Source organism: Urtica dioica, chromosome 10, assembly GCF_054948205.1.
Source record: "Urtica dioica subsp. dioica isolate 48M chromosome 10, U.dioica_male_clone48M_v1_H2, whole genome shotgun sequence".
Taxonomy (NCBI): Eukaryota; Viridiplantae; Streptophyta; class Magnoliopsida; order Rosales; family Urticaceae; genus Urtica; species Urtica dioica.
Window position 1 is genome coordinate 3,022,912 of NC_142765.1, and position 27,670 is coordinate 3,050,581.

The 27,670-nt window shown below is 36.9% G+C and overlaps 2 protein-coding genes, 1 long non-coding RNA gene and 1 pseudogene across 3 annotated transcripts; 1 reads left to right on the forward strand and 3 right to left on the reverse strand.

Annotated features, from left to right (window-relative positions):
* Window positions 1-3,261: 3,261 nt before the first annotated feature.
* On the reverse strand, window positions 3,262-4,502 carry LOC149383061 (uncharacterized). Its single transcript, XM_089627670.1, has 3 exons — window positions 4,399-4,502; window positions 3,891-4,025; window positions 3,262-3,808 (listed from the first exon to the last, which is right to left on the reverse strand). The coding sequence occupies exons 1-3, from the start codon at window positions 4,500-4,502 to the stop codon at window positions 3,262-3,264; spliced, it is 786 nt and encodes a 261-aa protein (XP_089483796.1).
* A 6,261-nt stretch (window positions 4,503-10,763) lies between these two features.
* SMP1 (seed maturation protein) lies at window positions 10,764-11,174 on the forward strand. Its single transcript, XM_089629365.1, has one exon. It carries the CDS (start codon window positions 10,795-10,797, stop codon window positions 10,972-10,974), a length of 180 nt encoding a protein of 59 aa, XP_089485491.1. The 5' UTR covers window positions 10,764-10,794; the 3' UTR covers window positions 10,975-11,174.
* Window positions 11,175-12,762: 1,588 nt separating this feature from the next.
* LOC149383063 (putative pentatricopeptide repeat-containing protein At1g64310 pseudogene) lies at window positions 12,763-14,363 on the reverse strand (annotated as a pseudogene).
* Window positions 14,364-24,087: 9,724 nt separating this feature from the next.
* LOC149383064 (uncharacterized) lies at window positions 24,088-24,515 on the reverse strand. Its single transcript, XR_016301604.1, has 3 exons — window positions 24,466-24,515; window positions 24,214-24,396; window positions 24,088-24,144 (listed from the first exon to the last, which is right to left on the reverse strand). It is a non-coding gene; the product is annotated as an uncharacterized LOC149383064 (long non-coding RNA).
* Between the last annotated feature and the right edge of the window lie 3,155 nt (window positions 24,516-27,670).

Here is a 27,670-nt window from a genome sequence, read left to right on the forward strand (position 1 = left end):
TCGAAAACCAACGTCGTGGATCGTTCATAAATCAATAAACTAATTGATCTAACGGTCAATTTTGAACTGACAATCCATAACGCCAACGAATTGAAATGTTTTGAAATTTTAAAACTTCAAATTTTCACAGTTTCTGTGTTTCATTAAATTCCGAATAAAAGTTTCTCAATCATTCAAGAACGCTAAGAAACTGGGGGGGCAGTGTTATAATTGGAATATCAATAATGCCGAACAGAAAAATAAAATATCGATCATAGTTATTTTAAACATGAGAAACGCAATGAAGCATAAGTTAAGCTTCAATGCCGATTAAGTCTAATAAAAGCAAAGCTTCTCGGCACAATAACAGACGTCAAGATAACGCTTACTTGGCCACGTAAGCACAAAAGAAACCGCAAAATAACTGAATGGAAGTTATTTTGCAGTTACTAAATAACTGACATAGAACGTGGGTCTGATCAACCTACATAGGGAAGATATAAAAAGAGGAGAGGAGAGAGCAATGGGGTCGGCATTCTATAGACACAAACAAGATTCTTATTGAAAAACTTCTTGTATTGAGATTCGTTTAGTATAAGAAAAACCCGGTTTTTGTATTTAATTTGTTATAGATTATACAATCATCGAGACAATTGTTGAATCTATTTTTAGACATCAACAAAAACTAATCAATATCTTTTGGCGTTACGCACTTTAGTTTTGTTACCATAACCCTAAGTCGGTAGATAATCAATATCTTTTTTGGCGTTACGCACTTTAGTTTTGTTACCATAACCCTAAGTCGGTAGATAATCAATATCTTTTTTGGCGTTACGCACTTTAGTTTTGTTGCCATAAGTCGGTACATAAGTTTTTCATATTTCAAATCTTCTAAAGTGTGGGTTTCAAATCTCTGATGAGAAATGCGAACTACGAACTCTTTTTCTTCTCATGGATCTAACGCCTATACCGATGACACAATAAATATAGCATTTTATAAATTCAACAGAGAAGCTCCACCAATTGCCGAATTATATACCGATAGATATTATCATTATGTTTTAGCAACAAAATAAATATAACTTCTTAAATAAAAAAAGAAGCAACAAAATAAATCTATCTAAGTTCCTTAAAAAAATATATAAAAAATATAAATTTATATATATAATCTCGTACGACAGACATATTGACCCGTACCTAATCCCAAAACATTCCATCCATGTTATCCTTTGACTTAAACACCGTCTTCTGTTTTCCAGAAGAAAAAAAAAACACCATTTTCTGTTCCCGATAAAAAAAAAAAATCTATCGACTCTATCTCTCTCATAGATCCTCGACTCTCTCTCTCTCTCTCTCATATACGAAGCCTGAAAATTGTGTTAGATGGTAGAATTGTTCATATAAAATAATAGTATTGCCGAAACTAATGGTTTTATGTGTAATATTTTTAATTCTATGCAAATAGAGGTGTATTGTTTTGTTGGACAACATTAAAATAGATTTTTCTTACAATCTCGTGTCCATACATATATTTGAGTCATAATTTAATTTCCCACAACACAAGAAATTGTTAATAGGCAATAATAATTTGAAACACACGTCAAAAAGGGACCCACAACAAAATCATTATCAAGCCCAAATCAAGACTTGCTCAATGCCATTTTCCGCCCGATGGAATTGCAAGTGAAAATCAAAGGGGATCCACAACAAAAGCATTACCAAGCCCAAATCAAGACTTGCTCAATGTCGTTTTACGGCTGATGGAATTGCAAGTGAAAATCAAAGGGGACCCACAAGAAAAGCATTACCAAGCCCAAATCAAGACTTGCTCAATGCCTTTTTCGGCCTGATGGAATTGCAAGTGAAAATCAAAGGGTACCCACAACAAAAGCATTACCAAGCCCAAATCAAGACTTGCTCAATTTCGTTTGCCGCCTGATGGAATTGCAAGTGAAAATCAAAGGGGACCCACAACAAAAGCATTACCAAGCCCAAATCAAGACTTGCTCAATTCCGTTTTCCACCTGATGGAATTGCACGTGAAAATTAGAGACAAGATTTCCTTTTGCCACGTCATCCGCCAAGAAGAGTTCTCTTATTATTTACCAAATATTTTGACCAACATTTTCGCCATTGTACTTCTCGTCCCACTTCAGGAAAAGTCTGACTTGCCCCTCATTCATTTCATCTGCTCAAAAGAAGAGTCCATCTTGACCCGCTGAACAAGGCACAAAGGTGGAGCTCGTAGAATGGGATCACAGAGTCGTGTTGGACCCGATGACTGGCTGCAGAGATTCCCAAGTCATTCCATGGACTAGAGCGTGAGAGATTTTGTATGTCGTCAACTTCAAGAACATGCATTGGTTCACGTTTCGGGTCGATCTCTAAGAGTGGACCATAACCGTCTTGGATTTCCAGAAAGATATTGTGCATATGCAACACAATTCAGTTGATTTCAACACGATGATGGAGGTTAGTACAATTTAAAATACTCTACTGAACTTAATGTTTATTATCTTACATTATTATAACATTATTATGTTAACGTAGCATTAGAGTCGAGCGTTACCGGCGGTTATGACCGAGTCGGGGATGTTCAGCGAGCATCCAAGGGCGGAGCGAGAGCTAGATGGCGGCCAAATTCGACTTCCACCGTTCCTATGGCTAGTCGACCAAACCGTGCCACAATGTGTGACAAAGTACGCAATTTGAATAACAACAAGATTAAGAGTTTTTGTGTATAAATTTGGTGGTTTTGTCTTTCAGTGGTGATTGCGGGATGTTCGCAATCAAGTATGTGGAGCACATCCTTGTTGAGGCGGGGTTCGATACACTTCTAAGCGAGAACATGAGGACGTTCAGGAAGAAATGGTCGACCGACTTATTTTTCCCATTAGAAGCGCGATGATGTGTATTGATGTTAAAGTTTTTTATGTGTATTGACATTAAATATTTGGATATTTTTATGTCATTAAATATTTTAAAAAGTTATTTTAATGTTCGCTATGAAATTAAATAATAAATAGTAAATATAAATAAAAACATAAACATATACATAAACATGAACTTCACATTAAACTACAAATATTCAACAACACACGTATAAAAGTTGTCAACATAAAAATACAAACGTTATAAATTCAAAACAAACAAAATAAAAGATAAATGTTTTCACTCTCTCCAAGTGCATGCCTTCCTGTTATGGCCCATACCACCACATTTGCGGTGAATAACAACTTTTTCGTCTTGCGACGGGTATCGATTGACCCTCCGCCTTCCTTGTTAACTTTTCTTCGGTCGACCGGCTTGTTTCTTTTCAATTGGTTCCGACACCTTCATGTTCTTTATGTCATCCGGAACGTTCCACTGATCTTCATTCCCAACAGGATATATGGATTCCTTGTACATCTCAATCCATGTCTCATTCGAATAGAAAGGACTGCACAAAGAATAGATGTCGACACTCCTGTGTTGTGCAGATGCAATGGCATGCTTGCACGGGATTCCAAGTAGTTGTGGTAGCCCGCACGTGCATGTCTTTCTCAACAAATCAACATCAAAGTCACTTATCTCGTCTTTAACATGACATTTATACATACCGAGTCCATAGGTATTGACGAATTGTGCCTTCCCGTTTAGATCAGCGAGATTGTCTTGAAACTTCGGGGACAGTCTTGTATCACATTTCCTAGCCATTTCTTCTCGATCAAAAAACCATGTTTGAAGTGTGAATCTAATAAACTCAAGCAACGTGGTAATGGGAAACGTTCTAGCATTCATCGTCTTATTGTTGAAGCTTTCTACATTATTACTTGTCATTATATCGTACCTATACAAACAGTTACATATTAGCGACATTTTATATCTAGTTAAAACACTTGTAATGACAAAATGAAGAGTTTGTGTTTTACCGTTTCCCAGGGAAAAATGCTCTTGCCCACTGATCAAAACCGATTTCCTTGAGATACTTAGCCATCTCGACATCTTTCCTTCTCAATTGCCGAAAATGAGCTTCGAAAGCGGTCTTATTGAAAGCATAAGCGGCGCTTTCAGTTCAATGCCACAATGATCGGTCTTGAACTTATGTTGGACATTTAGTTTTAGATGATGGTAGCATGCTCCGTGAGGGATACCATGGAATATCACCTCGAGACCATGTATGATGCTGACATGTCGATCGGATATGAACGCCAACTCTTCAATGTCTTCACCGATATCAAAAACCAAATCCACAAAGCATGACACTCGTTATCTACTACCCCGAATGCAAGTGGATATAATTGTGAATTAGCATCCATCGTAATTGCGCATAGCAATTGTCCACCGTATTTTGTCTTAAAAAATGAACCATCTAATGATATCACCGGTCGACAAGACTTGAATCCTCTATGACACGCCTCAATAGAAAAGAACACGTACTTGAATCTATCGCCATCTTTCACAAACGCAGTCAGAGTCCCAGGGTTCTTCTGCTCCAACATGTATAGCCAAGATGGTAACTTCTTATAAGATTCTTCTGGCATAACCTTTACGTATGAAATTGCTTTCTCCCTGGTTCTCCAAGATTTCAAGTACGAGATGTCAACACCCTATCTTGTCTTGACTTCCTCTCTTACGTTATGTGCCGAATACTCATGCATAGAGCTAATACTGTACTTATCTTTAAAGACGTGCCCAATAACCCAAGGTGTAGCTCCTCTATGTCCTTCTATTCGAACCACACGCGCGCAAGAATGTCTACTCTCGTACAACGTAATCTACCACATATCAGACCACTGCACAACACCCCTCAGCTTCCAAGAGCACATCTCATTTTTGCATATGACATACCATCTCTTTTTCGAAGACGATTTCACTCTAAACTTGAAATTATTTTTTAGAGCAAAAACATGAATCTCTTGTTTCATCTGTTTCTCGGACTCAAACTCATTCCCGAGGTATATATCTTATGTGCTACCTATTGCATTCAACGGTTATAATACATATAACATAACATTTTTCATTTAAGAATATAAGTACATCTCATTCTTATTACCTGTGGAAGAATTTGGCAACTGACTTGGACCGTCATTATGTTCTTCCTTGACAAATTCATTGGTTGTGAAGTTGGTGGCTCTCCATGAGTAAGGCACGCAATCCGTTGGTGATACAACTTTATGAGGATTACGTGATGGTTCACCTTGTCCCGATGGTTCACCCTGTCCCGATGGTACTGTAAAATATTTTACAAAATCTTCATATTCTTCAATGTTCGCGAACTCTTCAAATTTTGTTCATTTGTCACTGTTGTGTCCATCAAACTTGTCTTCATCACCTCGTCACTTTTGTGTTCATCATCCCGATCGTTGTGGTGGTAGTCATATTTGTCACGCTTGTATACTTCATCGTCTCGGTCATCTATTCGACTGTTGAAGACATGATTATCATCTCGGTCATTGGTAATCAGATTTTGTCGTCTCTTGTTGAGTTCAACGCGAGACAATTCTTCATTCATCACATTTTTCCCTTTATCTACTCTTTTTGGAGTTAACACTATGACTTCTTTCGATACCAAAGCTACACAAAGTACATAACTTCTATGACTTTTATTCTTCGTATAATACTTAACGTCAATATCGTCCTTCAACAACGCAGGCTCAATCGGCATATTATCCGCCTCAAATGAAACTTCAAACTTTAAGTCATAATTTGATCTGTCTATATTGACTCTCTTGTACACCTTGTTGACTAACTCCATGTACGTTGTCTCTTTCGAAACTTCAAGCGGAAATGTTCTCGCGTTTTTTAACACGTATAAGTGTCCATTTCTCTCACACGTGTCGTTAACCATCAATGAAACTGTAAGAAATATCACAAAAATACATTATATTACATTAAACTTCGATTTTTCCTAACTCATGGGAATTGGTCAGAATTGGTCGGAAACAGTCAGAATTGGTCGGAGAGGTCGGAATCCATCAGATTCGGTCGAAAACTGTCGGAACGGTCGGACTGGTCGGAATCTTTCGGAATTGGTCGGAATTTCGGCTTGGATTTTATCGGAATTTGTACATGAATTTCATCCGAAAAGATCGGATTTCATCGGAAATAACGTCAATTTCCGGAAAGTTTAACCTACATCTACCATCTTTATTTATTCTACACAAACTATATGACTAAAGCTATAAAAGATGAATGGAGAAGCATACTTACCAATTTTGAAAGAATTCAACTAATTGGATACGCGAAATGATGAGAAAATGAGAGAGAATGAGAGATTTTCAATAAGTAGATAATGTATTTTTTTTAGTAGTGTTATATGGTCTTGCAAGAGTATTTTCGTCCAAAATTGATACAAAAGTTCAATTTTAGATATTTTTTAAATAATAAATCTAATTGAGATATTTTCATAACTTTCGGTTCTAGAAAATGAAATTTCTCATTTCAAATAGTCAACAAATTAAAGCCCGACCAACGGAATAATATGCATATAGATATTATTTTTTTGGGCAACAATGTATATATATCGATAATGGAACGCATGTGATGTGATGGTTGTAATCTACACCAGAATTGAAAAAATAAAAGTAAGGAATTTATTGCGCTTCAGTTAGAAGAGCTTCTTGAGATTTCGTTTCCCTCAAGTAAAAGTGCTTCTTGAGAAGGACTTTTTTTTTTTTATCTGACTTGAACACCTCTTTCCCCCCTCATTTGTTTCTTTCACCCATCTCATTAATAATAAACCTAACAAATATATCTAACTACGAACAAGAAGAACTGAGTGCAATATATATATATATATATATATATATATATATATATATATATATATATATAATATTATTAATATTATATCAAAACGAACGTACGCATATGTACTTTTTAGTGTAGCGAATCAAGAAAGGAGTCTTATTGACATCCAATTAATATCATGATCTCCTCTAACAACACAACATACATATATTATTTTGCAGTACTCTTATTCTTGGATTTGTATTTTTGAACATCTGTGGCAAGGCAATCCTGAATGTGGTGGGCTGGATTTTCTTTGATGAAGCTTGATCATGATCATGAGTTGAGCTTTTTGCATTATAACTTGTTGCAACTCCGAGACATTGCTGAACAGAAGGTAAAGAAGAAGAAGAACCTGCTTTGGTCTTCGAAGACAATTTTTTTTAATATCTCTTTGCTAAGTTAAGTTGCTATCTCATCTCATATGTATATATATAACATGACATATAAATAGTCAGTGAAGGGAGGGGTTCCATCTTTGGCTTGATACCTGAGTTTTTTTTTTAAAAAAGAGAAATAAATGTATCACTTTAGTTTCTGAATCTTTTTTTTGTTTTTTTTTTTTTCCTTGGAAGATATATTCAGGGCTTCACAGCTTGTATTGCTATTGAAACCGTACATACCATCACACACAAAAAAAAAAATAAATAAATAAATAAAATAAAATAAAATAAAATTTCAATCAGAATCAACAAGAGATATAAATAAATGAACAAACAACTTACTTTTAAAGAAATATATTCTCATGTAATACTGCAATTTCTCTGACTCTCATTGCATTTTCAAATCTTGCATCACTAGCATATCCGGAGAGCATAACTCTATAACAAGAACCCCTTATCGAGCTTCATCACAGTAAAACTGAATTAACAGGAACACTCTTGATAATACATGGGTTATGAATTTTCACACAACAAAATCATTTATTTCTGGCTAATCGGAAGAATTGAAATTTATATGTTGAATGAACATACAATTTGATTTGGATCTTCACAAGACAGGAACAGAGCAAATTTTGAAATTTTAATCCATATAGTACCCGTGTAATTTGACAAGGAAAAAAAAAAGTTGGAAGATGTTATGAGGTTACTAAATCCTTGCTCTTGTGTCTCTGGTCATCACTATTTTAAGTCATTTTTTAACCCCCCAAAAAAAAAAGTGAAATATAATATTAAAAAAAAAATTAGAACATTTATTGAAAGAATTCGAATTCATATTGAAAACCTCGAAACAATCAAAAACAAATAATTTAATCAGAACCAAGAAGTATAATTCACGTATAATAGATTTTGTTTTTCATCAAATTGTTTTTTCTTTTTCTTTTTTCTTTTCTATATATACAAATAAATAAATAAATAAACTCACAACTAAATGACTTACTTCAAAAGAATTCTCATGCTATTGCCAGGACTTGAGGCCACTAATAATTTTTTCTTGATTATAATTTTAGAATGGAAAATTATAAGAAGATGATTGGATTAGTAAATGGAATGAACCTAACATTTTTTTTTTAAAGGAATGACCTGTTTTTACAAAAATACCCATATGGGCTCTTCTTTATTTTAAATCTATAAAATTAAAACCCGCTGATAAGAGAAGATAACACATTTATATTTTCTGATGTTTTTCCGGGATCGATGAGCCTGTAACTAACATTTTCTGAACATTAATGTGAAACTCGTCATAATTTTCCACTTAAAATAATCAAAATCCAGGGATGGTATCTACTATGAAAAACAAAAATGATATAATACGAACCCACATTATATTTGTTTGTCCCAAACAAAATAAAGGAGTTCCTTCACTTCAATAATCGAACTGACAGTCCGGGTATCTCAAGTTCAACTACCATATCGAATCATTATTTTTTGGCGTTACACATTTGTTTGTATTATCCAAGAGAGAATTTAATTTGACTGCAATTCAATCTTCAAATGTACTTGGATTTCCAGTCTCCGTTGGATCCAACGCCCAAGAAGTCATCATCCTATGAAGCCACGACACAACGTTTGAATTATGTTATTAGTTAGTCAACAAAACGATATAGGATGACGTGATCTCTGACGTAATAGTCAAAAAAAGCCCGACCGACCGACATACCGAATAATATGCAAATAGATTATATTATTATTATTATTATTATTATTATTGTTGTTGTTGTTGTAACTTGTTGTTGTTGTTGTTTGGCAACAATGTATATCTCGAATTCTCGATGATGGAACGCATGTGATGGTCAACAATGTATCTACAACAGAATTGACAAAATAAAAGTAAGGACTCTTATTGCACTTCAGTGAGAAGTGCTTCTTGAGATTTCGTTTCCGTCAAGTAAAAGAGCTACTTTCTTTGTGTGACTTGAACACCATATTTTCCCATCTCTCAGTTTCCTTTCTTTGACCCATTTTCATAAATAATAAACCCAAACGATAAAACAAATATGTATAACCACGAAGAAGAAGAAGTTAGTGCAATATATATATATATATATATATATATATATATATATATATATATAAGCGCTGAAAAATCTTAATATTTTAATATATATATATATAAGCGCTGAAAAATCTTAATATTATTATTGTTATTATTATATTAAAACGAACGTACACTTATGTTTACAAAGTAACGCATCAAGAAAGTAGTCTTATATATTGACCAATGAGAGTGTGAATACACCCATGAAAAGAAAGGACTTTATTGCACTTCATGATAGAGCTTGATATCTCGTAACTAACAACATCCCTAAAACCAAGCTATGAAAAAGACAAAAACATCCCTAATAGAGAAACACCATCTAAAATAGACTGAAAAAAAACTCAAATAGGGACAGGACTTTCGGTCCTTCACCTTGGAATCATGACTCACATAATAGCATGAGAACCAAAACAACATACAGATGTTAATTAATTTGCACTCTTATTCTTGGATTTGCATTTCTGAATATCTACGGCAAGGCAAGCTTGAATGGGGGGCTGGATTTTGCTTGATGAAGCTTGATCATGATCATGAGTTGAGCTTTTTGCCTTCGAACTTGTTGTGATTCCCGCCGGAAATGCAACTCCGAGACATTGTTGAGGAGAAGGTAATAATGGAGAAGAAGAAGATTTCTTCTTGGAAGACATTGTTTTTAATATCTATTTGACAAAGTTATTATCTCATCTCATATTTAGGCCTACTCATATTCACGTTATATATATAGAATAAAAGGGCATGGATCTTATAAGTGGAATAACTTATAAAGGCATTGTATAAGTCGGTTGCTTATAAAGGTCGATTTTATAGGTGTACTTTCTTATAAAGTAGGTTTTTATAAGTAGACTAGCTTATAATAGTGGTAGTTGAATGGCCTTGTCAAAGATACTCCATTTCACAGTAATAATAATAATAATAAATGAGTGAATGACCTTCTAGAAATGGTGTGCACTGATTATAAAAAATGATGGGCCGAAGATGACAGCCCAGAAGGGAAGTGAAGCCCAACCGCAAGAGAATCATATAATTACATTGATAATTCTAATGACCATTTAAAAAACAATTATACTAAAATTCATTAATTGCTTCTAATTTCAAAATTATTATGATAAAATTTATCAATAAAATACACTTTATTATTAACATGTTTGTCAATAAAGATAATTATTTATTACCAACTTGTCGATAAATAGTCATAGATTTAAAATAAAAGAAATTATTTATCGTCAAACTTTAAAAAAATATATTCTTAATAATTAATAATTTTAGTATAGTCACATAATTATAATTTTTATAATAGTTAATAACTTAATAGACTAGAAAATTACCAATAAATTGTTTCTTTTATGTTCTGTATCAGCGTGGAACGGTGTTCATTGCTTTCTTCCCAATGTCACTTGGGGCGAAGTGAACAAGACACGTGTAGAAAAATCACACGTGTTAACCTTTGAAGCTTGAACAGTGTCAGAATCTCAACCTGCCAACTCTTACTTCTCAAAGAGTAGTAGTTGCACGGCTTTTTAATGGAAGAGATTCTATACCCGACTCTTGAGTCTCAAAGAGAGAGAGATGGCAAAGAGCAAAGATGACATAAAGTATGCCACGTCACAGGGAGGGGTATCGGAGGAGGAAGGTTTGAGAGTGGCTTACAAGCATGACACTCCATTAGAAGCAGGAAAGATCGCTGATTCTGAACCCATTGATCTCTTCAAAAACATCCCCAAAAAAAGTGATGATCAAGATTCCTAAGCAGAGTCTCAAGTTAAACTTGGTGAAGAAAGAGGTCATGAAGAGCTTAGTGCCAAATTCCCAAAGGCAAAACCACCATCTTTGGCTTGACTCATCTGAGTTTTTTTTTTTTTTTTTCTTAAGAGAAATAAATGTATCACTTTAGTTTCTGAATCTTTTTTTTGTTTTTTTTTCTTGGAATATATATTCAGGGCTTCACAGCTTGTATTGCTATTGAAACCGGACACAACATCACACAGAAACAAAAAAATCAATCAGAGTTAATAGGTATAAGAGATATAAATAAATAAATAATTGAACGCGCTGACTTACTCCAAAGAAATTCTCATGCTATTATTGCCTTGGACCCAGCTAATCCCAAGAGTCTTCTTTTTTCTTCACCACTGCACTTTCTCCGACTCTCATCGCATCTTCAAATCTTGCATCACAAGCATATCCGTTGGAGAAGATAACTCTATAACAAGAACCCTTACTGGACTCTATATCACAGTAAAAATGAACTAATAGGACCAGCCTTTATAATACAAAGTAAACATTGGGTAACCATAAATTTGCACACAACATAATCAACTATTTCTGACTAAATCGAAAATTTGCAATATATGTGTTGAAAGAACATAAAATATGATTTCGATCGTCAAAAGACTGGAATATATCGTATATTGCAATTTATAATCTTTGTAGTACTTGTGTAATTTGTAGGGGAACGATAGAATAAAGGGAAAAAATTAAATTAAATCAGGGGGACGTTATCAGGTTACTGAATCCTTGTTCTTGTATAAGTCATTTAAAAAAAACATCAAAACGCTTATACACAGAATTTGGATTCATATTGGAAACCTCAAAAAAAAAAAAAACAGAACCAAGAAGATAATTCACGTATATTCTTTTTTTTTTCTCTCTATATATATGTACACAAATAAATAAATAAATTCACACTAAATGACTTACTACAGAATTATCATGCTATAGCATATAATAAATATATATATATATATATATATCAAAATTAAAATATACATTGTAATCATAAGATCAAAGACAATGTCTATCATTATATATATATATATATATATATATATATATATATATATATATATTTGATTATGAAAAATAGCATATAATAAATAGAGCTCAATTAATCAAATTTTAACTCCCATGTTAAGCCTCTTAACTCTTTTGAACCTCTCTTAATGCATCTTTAATTTTAAACGGCTATTATCATCTTCATGCTGGTTGGTACCTGAAAAACTAGTTTTCAAAGCTTCAAAATAAAAAACACAGATTTAGCTCTTTTTCAGACGCAATCTCATAAAAAATTAATGAAAAGTCACTGAACAAATTCATTTAAAAACCTTTGTGGGTGGACATAATCGGAAGTGAAAATAGATCTTATTTGATTTTAAGTTAATGATCACTTAATAATCAAATGGGCCAACAACAACGTTTAGCCAGCAAAAATACACATACACCCATAACAACAACTTTAGGCCGTACTTAAATATAAATGTCCAACAGCAAAAGAAATTAACAATAGCAAAATTACATGATGGAGAGTAGCAGCAATTCGAGGTCCATTTACCACCCAATAACATCAAAATTTGGGCCTATTTTTTCTCACAAAATTAAGAGGTCTTAAGCGGCTGCTTAGCCTGCTTAACTATCGGGCCGGCCCTGTAGCCAGGACTCGAGGGTTGTGAATAGAGTACGAGTATCCACTATTATTGCCTTGGACCCAACTAATCCCAGGAGTCTTGTTCTTCTTCAACAATCTGCCTTCCCTCACTCTCATGCCTCCTCAAACCTTCCATCACAAGCATATACATTGGAGATCATAACTCTATAAGAATCGACCCTTTTCGGGTCATTACTTTCCATGAGCCTCTGCGCAACAATCTCGGCCAACTCGAAGTCACGACGTGCATCGCAACACGACAAAGCGCGGCCCAAACTCCGCGGTCGACGGGCTATGGTAGAGAAAGAATGAGACGATAAGCCTCGCCGAGCCTCCCGTTTTTCCCGAGGAGCTTGACCAAGTGGACGTGGTGATCGGCTCTGGCCTCGATCGAGAATTCGCTCATCTTCTTGAAGATTTACACGCCTTTTCCGACGAGGTCGGAGTGAGAGCAAGCGCAGAGTAGAGCCGCGAAAGTCCCGTGGTCTGGGACGACCCTATAGTCCCTCGGACCGCTCAGAACCTCGACGAAGGTCTCGAAGGCTTGGCCGGCGAGCCCGTGGAGTCCGAAACCCGAGATGAGGGAGTTGTAAGAGACGATGTTCCTCTCGGGCATCGTCTCGAAGACCCGGATCCCCGACCCTAATAGACCCGATTTCGAGTACATGTCGAGGAGCGAAGATCCGACCTTTACATCGGAATCGAGGCCGTGCCTGAGAGCGAAAGCGTGGGTCTCGGCGCCGAGCTTCGCGTCCGCGGTTCGAGAGGCGAGAGAGAGGACCGAAGCGATCAGGACCGAGTCGGGTTTCTTGCCGGAGAAGGTAACAAACTTATTGAAGTAAAGCAACGCGTTTCTGAGCTCTCCGGATCGAGCGAGCCCGGTTATCAGGCTAGTCCACGTCACCAAATCGGGACGATATATTTCTCCGAACACTTTGATTGAAGAGTCTGCCGAGTCGCATTTCGAGTACATGCTGACCAATGCGCTCGCCACATGGGGTTTGAACCCGAACCCGGTCTTTAAGGAAAACCCGTGGACGCATTTCCCTGTGCTCGAATCCTCTGCGCCCAGAAGCAGAGCAACGAGCGTGTACCCGTCCGGTTTCTTTCCCCTCCTTTGCATCTCGTTGAAAATTCTCGAGCTTTTCTCGGAAAGCCCGTGATTCCCGTGAGCAAAGATCACAACGTTCCACAGAACCAAATCCGGTTCGCGTATCGCGTTAAAGGCGTCAAAAGCTTCGCTCACGAGGCCTAGCTTCGAGTAAGCCGTCACGACCGCGCTGCCGAGGATCGCGTCCGTTCCCAATCCGGCGAATATCGCTCTCCCATGGACGAGCTTCAATCCGAGCACATCGAGCCCTTCCGAGCACGATCGCACCAAACACGCGTACGTGTGACCGTCGGGCTCGAAATCGGTCCGCGACATCTTCTCGAAGAGAGAGAACGCGGCGGGTAACTCACGGGCTCGAGCATAGACTCTTATAACGGCGTTCCAGAGAAAGACGTTTCTCTTAGGACTTTTGTCGAACACCTTCCGGGCGTCTCGGATTTTACAGCGGAGTCCGTACAGCCTCACTATATGGGGTGCGTAAAACGGGTCTCGGGAAAGATTGGTGGTTATGATCAGCGCGTGAAGCTTCTTGGTCGACGACGAAGATAGAGAAGGATGAGTTCTCGAGAGCTCTCTGATTATCAAACTGATCACCGGAAACATTTGAGGAGTGAACTAACACTAATATTCAGAGCTTCGAAGCAGTTTCTTCGTAAGTTTCGCTGTTAAATATAATGAAGTCAGTTTGTCCATTGTTTTTCTGTGAATCTGGAAAAGCTTAGGACTCTCAAACAATCACCCATGGAACACTACAAGAAATATGACATTTAGCTACGAAACTATTAGCGACGATTTAATCGTCGCTAATATATCGTCGCTAATAATGCCTTTAGCGACGACTTTCTCGTCGCAAATAAGTTGGTGCGAAAAATCTTAAAGTTTGGCGGTAAAGATTATTAGCGACGATAATATCGTCGCTAATTCTTGAGTCTCGTCGCTAAGTTTGCGGGAATATATTTAGCGACGATTTAATCGTAGCTAAAGTACTTGGAATTTCTTTAGCGACGATATAATCGTCGCTAATAATTTCGACCAAATTTTAAATTTTAACGAATTTTAAAGAGGGGAAAGTCCCTCTAATTTATTTAAACCGAAATGATTTAGCGACGAAATTAAATCATTTACCGACGATTTTTTCGTCGATAAATGCCTGGCTTCCCCATTTCTCTTTCTTTAACCTAAATCGATATTCTCTCTCTTTTTCTCTCTCCCGCCGTCGCCGTGCCCTCCTCCGCCGTGTGCCGCCGACGCCGTCGACGCCTACCCGGTAAGTCTCTCTCTATCTCCTTACTTCTCTCTCTCTCATCACTTGCATCTCTCTCATTACCTCTCTCTCTCCCGTTGCAGCTCCTCCGCCGCGCCGCCACTACTCCGCCGCCGACGCCGCTCCTCCGCCGCTCCGTCTGCTTCCCGTATTCCCCGCGAACCCGCGTTTGCTTCCCTTCTTCCCCGCGAACCCGCACGCTCCGTCACTCGGTAAGTTTTTTTTTATAACTTATATATATATATATATATATATATATATATATATTAGTTATTTATAGAATTAATATATTAGTTATTTATATATATATAACTTTTTTTATATATTAGTTATAAATATAAATGAATTAATTAGTTAGAAATGTAAATGAATTAATTAGTTAGAAATGTAAATGAATTAATTAGTTATATTTACATAATTTATATTTATAGAATTATATATTTGTTATAAATTTTATAAATTATAAATCAATTAATTAGTTATAAATGAATTATATATTTGTTATAAATTTTATAAATATTTAAATTAGTTTTGTTTACACAAATATTTAAATTCGTTATAAATTTTAATATTAGGTATAAATATTTAAATTAGTTATAAATATTTATATTAGGTAAAATTATGTAAAAACAATTAGTTAGTTTATGTAAATTATGTAAAAACATGTAAAAACAATTAGTTGATATGGATTATGAATTTTAATAATCGAACCACTGAGGTTGGATTTATTGTTAGTTTTAGGATGTTTCTATGCAGGTTTTAAAGTTAAAGGCTTGATGCCGGGTTGTTAAGTTTATAGGGGAGGTTCTGCCGAAATTTCGGTAGGATCGATCGTGAAATTATAAAATAAAATCCGAAAACTACTAAATTTTGAAATGTTCAATCTATAGGTAAAATGAGTTATCCAAATAGGAATTGGATAATCGAGGACCAACGTTTAAGCGTTGAGTTTGCGGCTGGCATGGCAGAGTTCATGGCAATGGCCCGACAACACGTAAATGTCGAAGGACGAGTTAAGTGTCCATGCAAGAGGTGTAATAACGTGTTGATGCAAAAAATTCCTGATATAGAGAATCATCTCTTTATCAGAGGATTTAAGAGAAATTACACGAGGTGGAACTTTCACGGGGAGGAAGAAGATGATGTAATGCAGTATCAGACGGATTACAGAGGAGGAGGCGGGATGTTTGATGCTGTACACGATATCTTAGATCACAACGACGTAGACGGTGACGATGACAGTATTGACCCGAATGCAGAATACCAGAGTGGACAGTTCGATGGCATTTTCAACGACCTGAACACAGAATTATGGCCGGGTTGTACGGAGTATTCGTCACTCTCATTTGTTGTCACGTTGATGCATTTGAAAGTGATGAACAAGTGGACGAATAAGTCGTTTGATCAGCTACTGAAAGTACTGAAAAAGTCTCATCTGATCGGCAACACGATTCCAGAGTCACACTATGAAGCAAAGGCGAAATTGCGTCGATTTGGTATGGGTTACGAGTCGATTCACGTCTGCAAACACGATTGTGCGTTGTTTTGGAAGGACAACGCCAATCTAGACGAGTGTCCAGCTTGTAATGAGAGCCGGTGGCTGAAGAAAGACGGTGGAAAAAAAGTAGCGCATAAAGTGTTGCGCTACTTTCCACTGAAAGATCGACTTAAGCAACTGTACGCGAGTCGGCACACAGCTCTAGAGATGCAGTGGCACGAGAATGAACGCATTAAGGAGGATGGTAAACTGCGACATCCTGCAGACGGAGCAACGTGGAAAGAGATCGACCGAAAATATCCCATGTTTGCGGCAGAACCGAGGAACGTCCGGCTTGGCAAAATATCCCATGTTTGCGGCAGAACCAAGGAACGTCCGGCTTGGACTTGCCGCCGATGGTTTCAACCCGTTTGCTGACATGAGTTTATCGTACAGTATGTGGCCGGTAGTCTTGACTGCGTACAATTTACCGCCGTGGTTGTGCATGAAAACATCGTACTTGATGTTAACATTGTTTATACCAGGTCGTAGTGCACCGGGAAAAGACATGGATGTTTTCTTACAACCGCTGATTGATGAGCTGAAGGAATTGTGGGAAACCGGTGTTGTGTTGAGAGATGGTTCGACCGGTGAGCTATTCAGGTTGTTTTCCGTACTTCTATGGACGGTGAATGATTTTCCAGCGAGAAACAATTTGTCGGGATGGAGTGGTCAAGGGTACCTTGCTTGTCCGACGTGTAACAACGACACACCATCTTTCAAGGCTCAAAACAAGATTGTTTACTGCGATCATCGTCGATTCTTGCCGTTGTTACACCCGATGAGGAAGAGCAAACTGTACAAGGTACGAAATGAGAAACGACCACCACCAGTGAGAAAATCAGCGAGCGACATACTTCGACAATTGCGATTAGTGGGAGATGCAACCCCGGGGAAGCACCCTGACTTCAGCGGGAAGAAACGAAAGCGCGATGTGAGTGAGCTGAATTGAACAAAGAAAAGTATTTTCTTCGAGTTGCCGTATTGGTCGAGTCTTACGTTGAAGCATAACCTCGATGTAATGCATATAGAAAAGAATGTATGCGACAATCTTCTGGGTACCTTGCTGAACATCGAGGGGAAGACGAAAGACACAGATAAGGCGCGGTTGACTTTGGCGGACTGGAACATAAGGCACGAGCTTCATTTGTACCAAGAAGGAGCTTCATTTTCGATTAATATATACTAACTAGTTAATTATATCAGAATCGACTGGTCGATAGGTTCAACACGTTGCGAGCGGAGGCTGAGCAACAAGGAGCGGACGCTGATATTTCCGTCCTAGAGCAGCAGGCGATCCGCGATATTATGGGTTCGCGGACTGATCACTTGACCGGCGTCGGACGTTTGGTGCCACAAGGAGCACGGATGGCGGCTGAAGTCGCCGAAGTCTACGGTTTGGAGGCTGGGACGTCGCAACCAGGATATATCTCGCAGGAGGTGTTGACATCGACCCTCACCGCGTTCGCCGAGGCAATACAGAGTCAGGTGCCCGGCCTCAACCTGAGCTCGTTTATGCCTCAATTTCCGCAGAGTTCGCAGCACGCTCCGTCATCCCACAGCCAGCAGACTCCGACGGCCGGCGTCCACACTCCGACGCCGCAGCCTGCAGAACTTCAGCGCCAGCAGAAGAGCGTTTCACGTCGAGGAGGGGGAAAACGAGCGGCGGGACGACAAAGCAAACGTCGCGACTAGTGTTTTATTAGATATTTTGTGTATAGTAGATTATTATTTACATATTTCTCGATAACCGAAAACGTACGTAACTGGATTTTATATATTTCTTGATTTGGATAATATAATTTAGTTTTTATTTGATTTTTCATTTTAGAATTTCATAAACAAAAAACCATAAAAAATAAATAATTAACGACGAAAAAAATAAAAATAAAATAATAATAATTAGCGACGACAAAGTCGTCGCTAATTATTATTACACACAAGGTATAAAGTCGTCGCTAATTCACGCGGGAAATTTACCCGCGCTAATTAGCGACGAAAAAGTCGTCGCTAATTATCTGTTTCAAAATGAAAAAAAAACTTCTCGTCACAACATTTAGGGACGACATTATCGTCGCTAATATCGTCGGTAAATATTTAGCGACGATTAAATCGTCGCTAAATATATTTAGGCACGGACATTTAGCGACGATAAGAATCGTCGCTAAAATCGTCGCTAAATACATTTAGCGACGAATATCGGGTTATTACCGACGAAAAAAATCGTCGATAATTGTTGTAATTGTTGTAGTGGAATTACTATAAAGAGACCATTTAGGGAAGAAGAAAAAAGCTTCCAAGCTAAATTGTATTCTTTCTAAGAAAATGTTCAAGAACTTAGAAATTGATTCTCATATAGAGAAGATAACATATTTATATTTTCTGATGTTTTTCCGGGATCCATGAACCTGTAACTAACATGTTCTGAACATCAATGTGAAACTCGTCATAATTTTCCATTTAAAATAATCAAAATCCAGGGATGGTATCTACTATGAAAAACAAAAATGATATAATACGACCCCATTTTGAACATTATATTTGTTTGTCCCAGACAAAATAAAGGAGTTCCTTCACTTCAATAATCAAACTGACAGTCCGGGTATCTCAAGTTCAACTACTAAATCGAATCATTATCTTTTGGCGTTACACATTTGTTTGTATTATCCAAATTGAAGGGAATTTAATTTGTCTGCAATTTAATCTTCAAACGTACTTGGATCCGACGCCCAAGAAGTCATCATCCTATGAAGCCACGACACAACGTTTGAATTCTGTTATTAGTTAGTCAACAAAACGATATAGGATGACGTGATCTCTGACGTAATACTCAACAAAAGGCCGACCGACCGACATACCGAATAATATGCATATAGATTTAATTATAATAATAATATTATTATTATTATTATTATTATTATTATTATTATTATTATTTTTGTTTGGCAACAATGTAAATACTAAATACCATCACACAAAAACAAAAACAAAAACAAACAAAAAAATCAATCAGAATCAACAAGAGATATAAATAAATAAATAAATAAATGAACAAACAACTTACTTTTAAAGAAATATATTCTCATGTAATACTGCAATTTCTCTGACTCTCAATGCATTTTCAAATCTTGCATCACAAGCATATCCGGAGAGCATAACTCTATAACAAGAACCTCTTATCGGGCTTCATCACAGTAAAAATGAATTAACAGGAACACTCTTGATAATACATGGGTTATTATGAATTTTCACACAACAAAATCAATTATTTCTGGCTAATCGGAAGAATTGAAATTTATATGTTGAATGAACATACAATTAGATTTGGATCTTCACAAGACAGGAACAGAGCAAATTTTGAAATTTTAATCCATATAGTACCCGTGTAATTTGACAAGGAAAAAAAAAAAGTAGGAGATGTTATGAGGTTACTAAATCCTTGTTCTTGTGTCTCAGGTCATCACTATTTTAAGTCATTTTTTAACCCCCCAAAAAAAAAGTGAAATATAATATTAAAAAAAACATTAGAACATTTATTGAAAGAATTCGAATTCATATTGAAAACCTCGAAACAATCAAAAACAAATAATTTAATCAGAACCAAGAAGTATAATTCACGTATAATATATTTTGTTTTTCATCAAATTGTTTTTTCTTTTTTCTTTTCTATATATACAAATAAATAAATAAATAAACTCACAACTAAATGACTTACTTCAAAAGAATTCTCATGCTATTGCCAGGACTTGAGGCCACTAATAATTTTTTCTTGATTATAATTTTAGAATGGAAAAATTATAAGAAGATGATTGGATTAGTAAATGAAATGAACCTAACATTTTTTTAAAAGGAATGACCTGTTTTTACAAAAATACCCATATGTGCTCTTCTTTATTTTAAATCTATTAAATTAAAGCCCGTTGATAAAGAGAAGATAACACATTTATATTTTCTGATGTTTTTCCGGGATCGATGAGCCTGTAACTAACATTTTCTGAACATTAATGTGAAACTCGTCATAATTTTCCACTTAAAATAATCAAAATCCAGGGATGGTATCTACTATGAAAAACAAAAATGATATAATACGAACCCACATTAAATTTGTTTGTCCCAAACAAAATAAAGGAGTTCCTTCACTTCAATAATCGAACTGACAGTCCGGGTATCTCAAGTTCAACTACCATATCGAATCATTATTTTTTGGCGTTACACATTTGTTTGTATTATCCAAGAGAGAATTTAATTTGACTGCAATTCAATCTTCAAATGTACTTGGATTTCCAGTCTCCGTTGGATCCAACGCCCAAGAAGTCATCATCCTATGAAGCCACGACACAACGTTTGAATTATGTTATTAGTTAGTCAACAAAACGATATAGGATGACGTGATCTCTGACGTAATAGTCAAAAAAAGCCCGACCGACCGACATACCGAATAATATGCAAATAGATTATATTATTATTATTATTATTATTATTGTTGTTGTTGTTGTTGTTGTTGTTTGGCAACAATGTAGATCTCGAATTCTCGATGATGGAACGCATGTGATGGTCAACAATGTATCTACAACAGAATTGACAAAATAAAAGTAAGGACTCTTATTGCACTTCAGTGAGAAGTGCTTCTTGAGATTTCGTTTCCGTCAAGTAAAAGAGCTACTTTCTTTGTGTGACTTGAACACCATATTTTCCCATCTCTCAGTTTCCTTTCTTTGACCCATTTTCATAAATAATAAACCCAAACGATAAAACAAATATGTATAACCACGAAGAAGAAGAAGTTAGTGCAATATATATATATATATATATATATATATATATATATATATATATATATATATATACAGTGGCGGAGCCAGGATTTCAATTAAGGGGGGGCAAATTTGAGAAATATTTTTGAGGAGGGGCATTATTGAAAAAAAACTTACAAATTTGGGTCAAAAACATAATTATTAGTAAAATTTAGGGGTAAAATTATAAAAAAATATAAAAATTTGAGTCTAAAAAATAATTTTCAAAAATTGAGGGGGGGCATTGGCCCACCCTGGCCCCCACCTGGCTCCGCCTTTGTATATATATAAGCGCTGAAAAATCTTAATATTTTAATATATATATAAGCGCTGAAAAATCTTAATATTATTATTGTTATTATTATATTAAAACGAACGTACACTTATGTTTACAAAGTAACGCATCAAGAAAGTAGTCTTATATATTGACCAATGAGAGTGTGAATACACCCATGAAAAGAAAGGACTTTATTGCACTTCATGATAGAGCTTGATATCTCGTAACTAACAACATCCCTAAAACCAAGCTATGAAAAAGACAAAAACATCCCTAATAGAGAAACACCATCTAAAATAGACTGAAAAAAAACTCAAATAGGGACAGGACTTTCGGTCCTTCACCTTGGAATCATGACTCACATAATAGCATGAGAACCAAAACAACATACAGATGTTAATTAATTTGCACTCTTATTCTTGGATTTGCATTTCTGAATATCTACGGCAAGGCAAGCTTGAATGGGGGGCTGGATTTTGCTTGATGAAGCTTGATCATGATCATGAGTTGAGCTTTTTGCCTTCGAACTTGTTGTGATTCCCGCCGGAAATGCAACTCCGAGACATTGTTGAGGAGAAGGTAATAATGGAGAAGAAGAAGATTTCTTCTTGGAAGACATTGTTTTTAATATCTATTTGACAAAGTTATTATCTCATCTCATATTTAGGCCTACTCATATTCACGTTATATATATAGAATAAAAGGGCATGGATCTTATAAGTGGAATAACTTATAAAGGCATTGTATAAGTCGGTTGCTTATAAAGGTCGATTTTATAGGTGTACTTTCTTATAAAGTAGGTTTTTATAAGTAGAATAGCTTATAATAGTGGTAGTTGAATGGACTTGTCAAAGATACTCCATTTCACATTAATAATAATAATAATAAATGAGTGAATGACCTTCTAGAAATGGTGTGCACTGATTATAAAAAATGATGGGCCGAAGATGACAGCCCAGAAGGGAAGTGAAGCCCAACCGCAAGAGAATCATATAATTACATTGATAATTCTAATGACCATTTAAAAAAAAATTATACTAAAATTCATTAATTGCTTCTAATTTCAAAATTATTATGATCAAATTTATCAATAAAATACAGTTTATTATTAACATGTTTGTCAATAAAGATAATTATTTATTACCAACTTGTCGATAAATAGTCATAGCTTTAAAATAAAATAAAGGATAAATTACAGTATTGCCCCCTCAACTCTATGGTGATTAACGATTGACCACCTGATAAATGAAAACGTACATCAGTGGACTTGAAATCCTACAATGTAACCATTAGCTCCTTCTGTTAACTCTTATCGACGGAAATCGTTACTTTTCTCGTGTTTTAAGCACGTGATGTGTGAATTTATTAGAATACCCTTATTCGAATGATTTATATAAAATTGGGGAAACAAAATTAGGGAAAGAACAGACAAAATAAATTCGCGTGCTAGGGTTCCCAAAATCAATCAAGAGGCGCGATTTCAATCGAGGAAAATGGATGGGAGTCAGTCTTAGAGCAGCGAAACGTTGAATCGTTCTCAGCCCGGTACAAACGATGAAGCTCAGTCCTCTGGCGAAGATCGTCGACAACCTAGTTGTCCGTGCGGACTGCCAAGCATCCAACGCACTTCGTGGACCGATGAGAATCCCGGGCGTCGATTTTTTGGGTGTTCTCGATATAAGGTATGTTATTTATGTTGAATGAATGTGTTGATCTTCTCTATTCATGGATTGGTTTGTGTTTATCTTCTCAATTCATGGAGTTTTAAATTTCGCAGAAAGGGATATGTAATGGGTGTGGGTTTTTAGAGTGGATCGATCCCCGGATGTGTAAGAGATCAGTTCAAGTGATTCCCGGATTACTGAGGAAGAGAAACAAATTAGAGCAGGAACTCGGGAATGGGAAAGAATTTGATGTTGCTGATGGACTTAACAATGTGGGGGAATCAATGGCGAATTGGGGCAAAATAGAAGCCGAAATCAAGAAGATGAAAGTTATGTTACTCATCATAGTTGCACTACTGGTGTATGTCATTCTGTTTAAGTAAGGCTATGTTGCCCCTAGGAATTGTACAACTGTTTTATATTGTATGGTTTTTTTTTTTTTTGGTGCTGAATGAAACAGAAATGGAAATTTGAAGCAGATATGTTTACATACGTAATAGGTTTGTTTGTTGAAGTGTAATATACTGAAATGGCAAGTAAGATATCGGTCACTCAATTTGAAACGGGAAGTACAAGATCAAATTAGAGAAAACATTGACATTAAGTGTACCTAATTAAATCAACATAATAGCCTTTCACACATATTCAAAAGGTCTATTAAGTATCAAAATATACCATACATAAAATAGTCATCAAGACCACAAAATAGTCATCAAGACCACAAAATAGTCATCAAAAGTTTACTAGACCACAAAATCTGCACACCAAAACAGACTTTTAGAATAAGACTCTTGGCAGCACTCCTGATCCTTGTCTTGGCCCCATTGTCGTGCGAATTCTCGGGCTCCTCTGCACAAACATAATGTATACAAATCACCACATAATAACATGGTCCAGAAAAAGTTAATGTTAACTTACCCTAAGGGTTTGGGAGGGCTGACTCGGTTGACTTGGAGCCTGTGTGGGTTGACCCTGACTTGAAGCCTGTGTGGGTTGACTCTGACTTTGGCTAGGGTGGTGTGGTTGACTCTGACTTTGGCTAGGGTGGTGTGGTTGACTCTGACTTTGGCTTGGGTTGTTTGATTGACTCTTTTGACGTCTCTGTGAAAACATGTAATAAACATTTGGATTAGAGACCATTTATTAAACAAGTTAAGGTATAAATCTCACCAGTTCTTCCTGTTTTCTTCTGAAACAAGTTAAGGTGTTATGCCCCCCCCTTGCCGCACTGTGAACATGAAATCGTCACGTATTTTCTGGAAATTCTAGTTGCACCACGTGGGATAACCTCATCATGTTCCACACGCCTCAACTTTTTTGGCCTTCCTGGCTCGGCTCTGTCAGGTGGTCTTGACAAGGGTGTTTTACATGTCTTTGGCCATTGCTCTATTGGATTCATTGGAAATATTTGGTACTTGTAGGTGGCCAGAAATGTCTCCTTCTTGTAACATTCTGCGACATAGTCAACAGGGTCATCGTGCTTATGCCATATGCAAGCAATTGCATGGCTGCAAGGTATACCTGTATGACACACATGAACAAAAACATTATCATATACGTGAAGTCTCAACAAGAACAAGTAAATGATGAAATACCTGATAGATCCCACCGTTTACAAGAACAAGTCTTGTTTCTCAAGTTAACCGCGTGCATCCCACCATACATGTTTTTAACTTGGTAGTCATGTCCACCGGACCATTGTGCAATGTATGAAGATGAATTCTCTTTATTTTTTTCCAATATTTTAGAAATTCTGGGACCTATACAACCATGCCAATTTGCCACAGCCAATCTTTACTTTGTGAATCGTTGTAGGAGATACATTCTTATGATTTCAAGCATTGATAGTATTGGTTTTTGTCTTGCCATCAAAATAGCCCTAAATCACATAAATGTCAATCATTAACAGAGACATGGTCAATCATTCTTATGTATTGGTAATAAATTCAAGGTATAAAATTAAACCTTACCTTGTCCCATTGAAGCATTCACACATGTTATTCAGTAACATGTCACATTTCAGTGTGGTTCTGAACCCGCTTCTGGCCCAGTGACTTGTACCTTTATCAACCAGCCACTCAAACGCCTTGACATCCTCGGCTTTTATGAACTCCATCTCGGCATTAAATCTGTCTACTGAGTAAGCCATAGCCGCTGCCATCATCTTTGTCTTCAAATACTGACCCTTGAACACCTATGACAAATAGAATGTACAACCGGCATTTTAGTATCACATAAACACAATATAAAGTCTTTAAATCAGATGAAATAATTAAGTATACCTTGGTAAAGTTACTTTGGAGATGTTTGGCACAATGTCGATGTTCTGCCATTACTGAACCTTCTTCCCATATTCCAGTCAAAGCCTCTTTTAGACCTTTCTGCTTGTCGGTAATAAAAGTCCAGTGGTACCCATTTTCTATGCTCAGGTCAATCTGTAGCCACTTTAAAAACCAAGTCCATGTTGCCTTCCCTTCGGATTCCACAACTGCGAATGCAATTGGGAACATGCCATTATTAGCATCAACCCCTACTGCACTAAGTAGTTGGCATGTATGATGCCCTTTGATGTGGCACCCATCCAGACCAATGATAGGTCTACACGATCTGAAACCAGCTTTGCACGCCTCATAGCATATATACAATCTCTTGAACAAGAATTTACCTTCAGAGTCAACTTCTGTCTCAAATTCAACTGTGGATCCGGGGTTTGACCTCTTAATCTCTGCACCATAATCCCACAAAACCGCGTATTGCTGCTCATAAGTCCCTTGAATAGCTAGCTCAGCAGCTTTTCTTGTTCTATACGCCTTCATTCTCGAGCACTCCAATACAAAATCTTTTTGTACGCGACTCATGAAATTAGCGGCAGACCAAGTCTCATTATCTTGAAACTCTTGACAGTATGTCTTCGCCAACCAAGCCGATGTTGCAAACCTGTTCTTATTTGTCCGGGCACATGTATGCTCACCACAGTATGTCTTGATCATCCATGTTGATGACTTCCCTACCACAGATGCAAAACAGACCCACTTACATTTAGGGTCCCTACACTCTACACGTACTCTGTTAGGGTCATTCTTTTTGAAGAACACTTCTTTCCCACTCCTAATTGAGTACTCTTTAATTGCTTCCTTAAATACCTTACCATTCGGGAACAATAAACCAAGCTTGAATTCTGGTTTTTGCATGTCAGTGTCGGGTCTGAATTCAGGAAATTTTGGCAACTTTTTCTTCACAAAGTCACGTGGCATCTTTTGCTCGTCGTCCTCACTTGATGAAACGTTACCCCCACCAAACTCGTCTTCATACTCACTTTCTTCATCGTCCCCAACTTCTGTAGCTTTCCCTTTATTCGGCTTCAATACATCAAGGCCAAGGTCAATAGCATCTACAACAACATCATCGTCACTCCGTTCGTATCCACTTTCTTGCTCACGGCCTTCATCATCATCAACCTGGTCTTCATCGTCTTCTTGAGAATCAATTTGCTCTTCATCAACCTGCTCTTCATCGTCTTCTTGAGCATTCACTTGCTCTTCACGATCTTCTTGAGCATGGGCCTGCTCTTGACGGGCTTCTTCAGCATGGGCCTGCTCTTCACGGGCTTCTTGAGCATGGGCCTGCTCTTCACGGGCTTCTTCAGCATGGGCCTGCTCTTCACGGACTTCTTCAGCATGGGCCTGCTCTTCACGGGCTTCTTCAGCATGAGCCTGCTCTTCACGGGCTTCTTCAGCATGGGCCTGCTCATTTTCTGTAGGTTTTGGTACCGGGTGCTCGCAGTAGAGGTCAATTACTCTTGTTGTCTCCATTAACACCCCAATACTTCTAAGCAAATCATCATCTGTGTCAACGTACTCCATCTTTTTTTCACCTTCTGCAGGTAAGAAATAAAATGCTCCAGTATCGTATCCTAAGTATTTCTTCAACATGCCATTTATTATCACAATTGACATCCTATCCAAGTCACAGTATTCAAAGTACGAGACTTCCCCATCAACATATACCATCTCTGAATCCATAGTGCCACCGTGATGAACTTTAAAAGTAAATAGGGTCGACGAAGGATCTGAAAGACAAAGATTCCAAGAATCATTTAAGAACAACCATTTAATAGTCTCGAGAATAATAATTTAATGTTCCATTCAGAGATTGATTACGACCGGGGACCACTACCACCACACAAAAAAAACCCTAACTCGGGACCACAACCACCACAAAACCCAGACAAAACCCAGACAAAACCCAGACAAAACATAAAGTTTGGGACCACCAACAACTATTATAAAATACAAAATCGGCAAAAGCAATAACCATGGGACCACCATTACATATAAAACCTTACCATAATCGACTCTTCTCCTTTCATTCTCTT

Bases quoted from the DNA above. Each gene is read 5' to 3' on its own strand.
- LOC149383061 (XM_089627670.1), bottom strand. From the start codon at position 4,502: ATGCCAGAAGAATCTTATAAGAAGTTACCATCTTGGCTATACATGTTG. The intron at 4,026-4,398 runs GTACGTGTTCTT...TTGAACTGAAAG, and splicing joins AAAGATGGCGATAGATTCAA to CGCCGCTTATGCTTTCAATA. The intron at 3,809-3,890 runs GTAAAACACAAA...CTGTTTGTATAG, and splicing joins GCATTTTTCCCTGGGAAACG to GTACGATATAATGACAAGTA.
- SMP1 (XM_089629365.1), top strand. From the start codon at position 10,795: ATGGCAAAGAGCAAAGATGACATAAAGTATGCCACGTCACAGGGAGGG.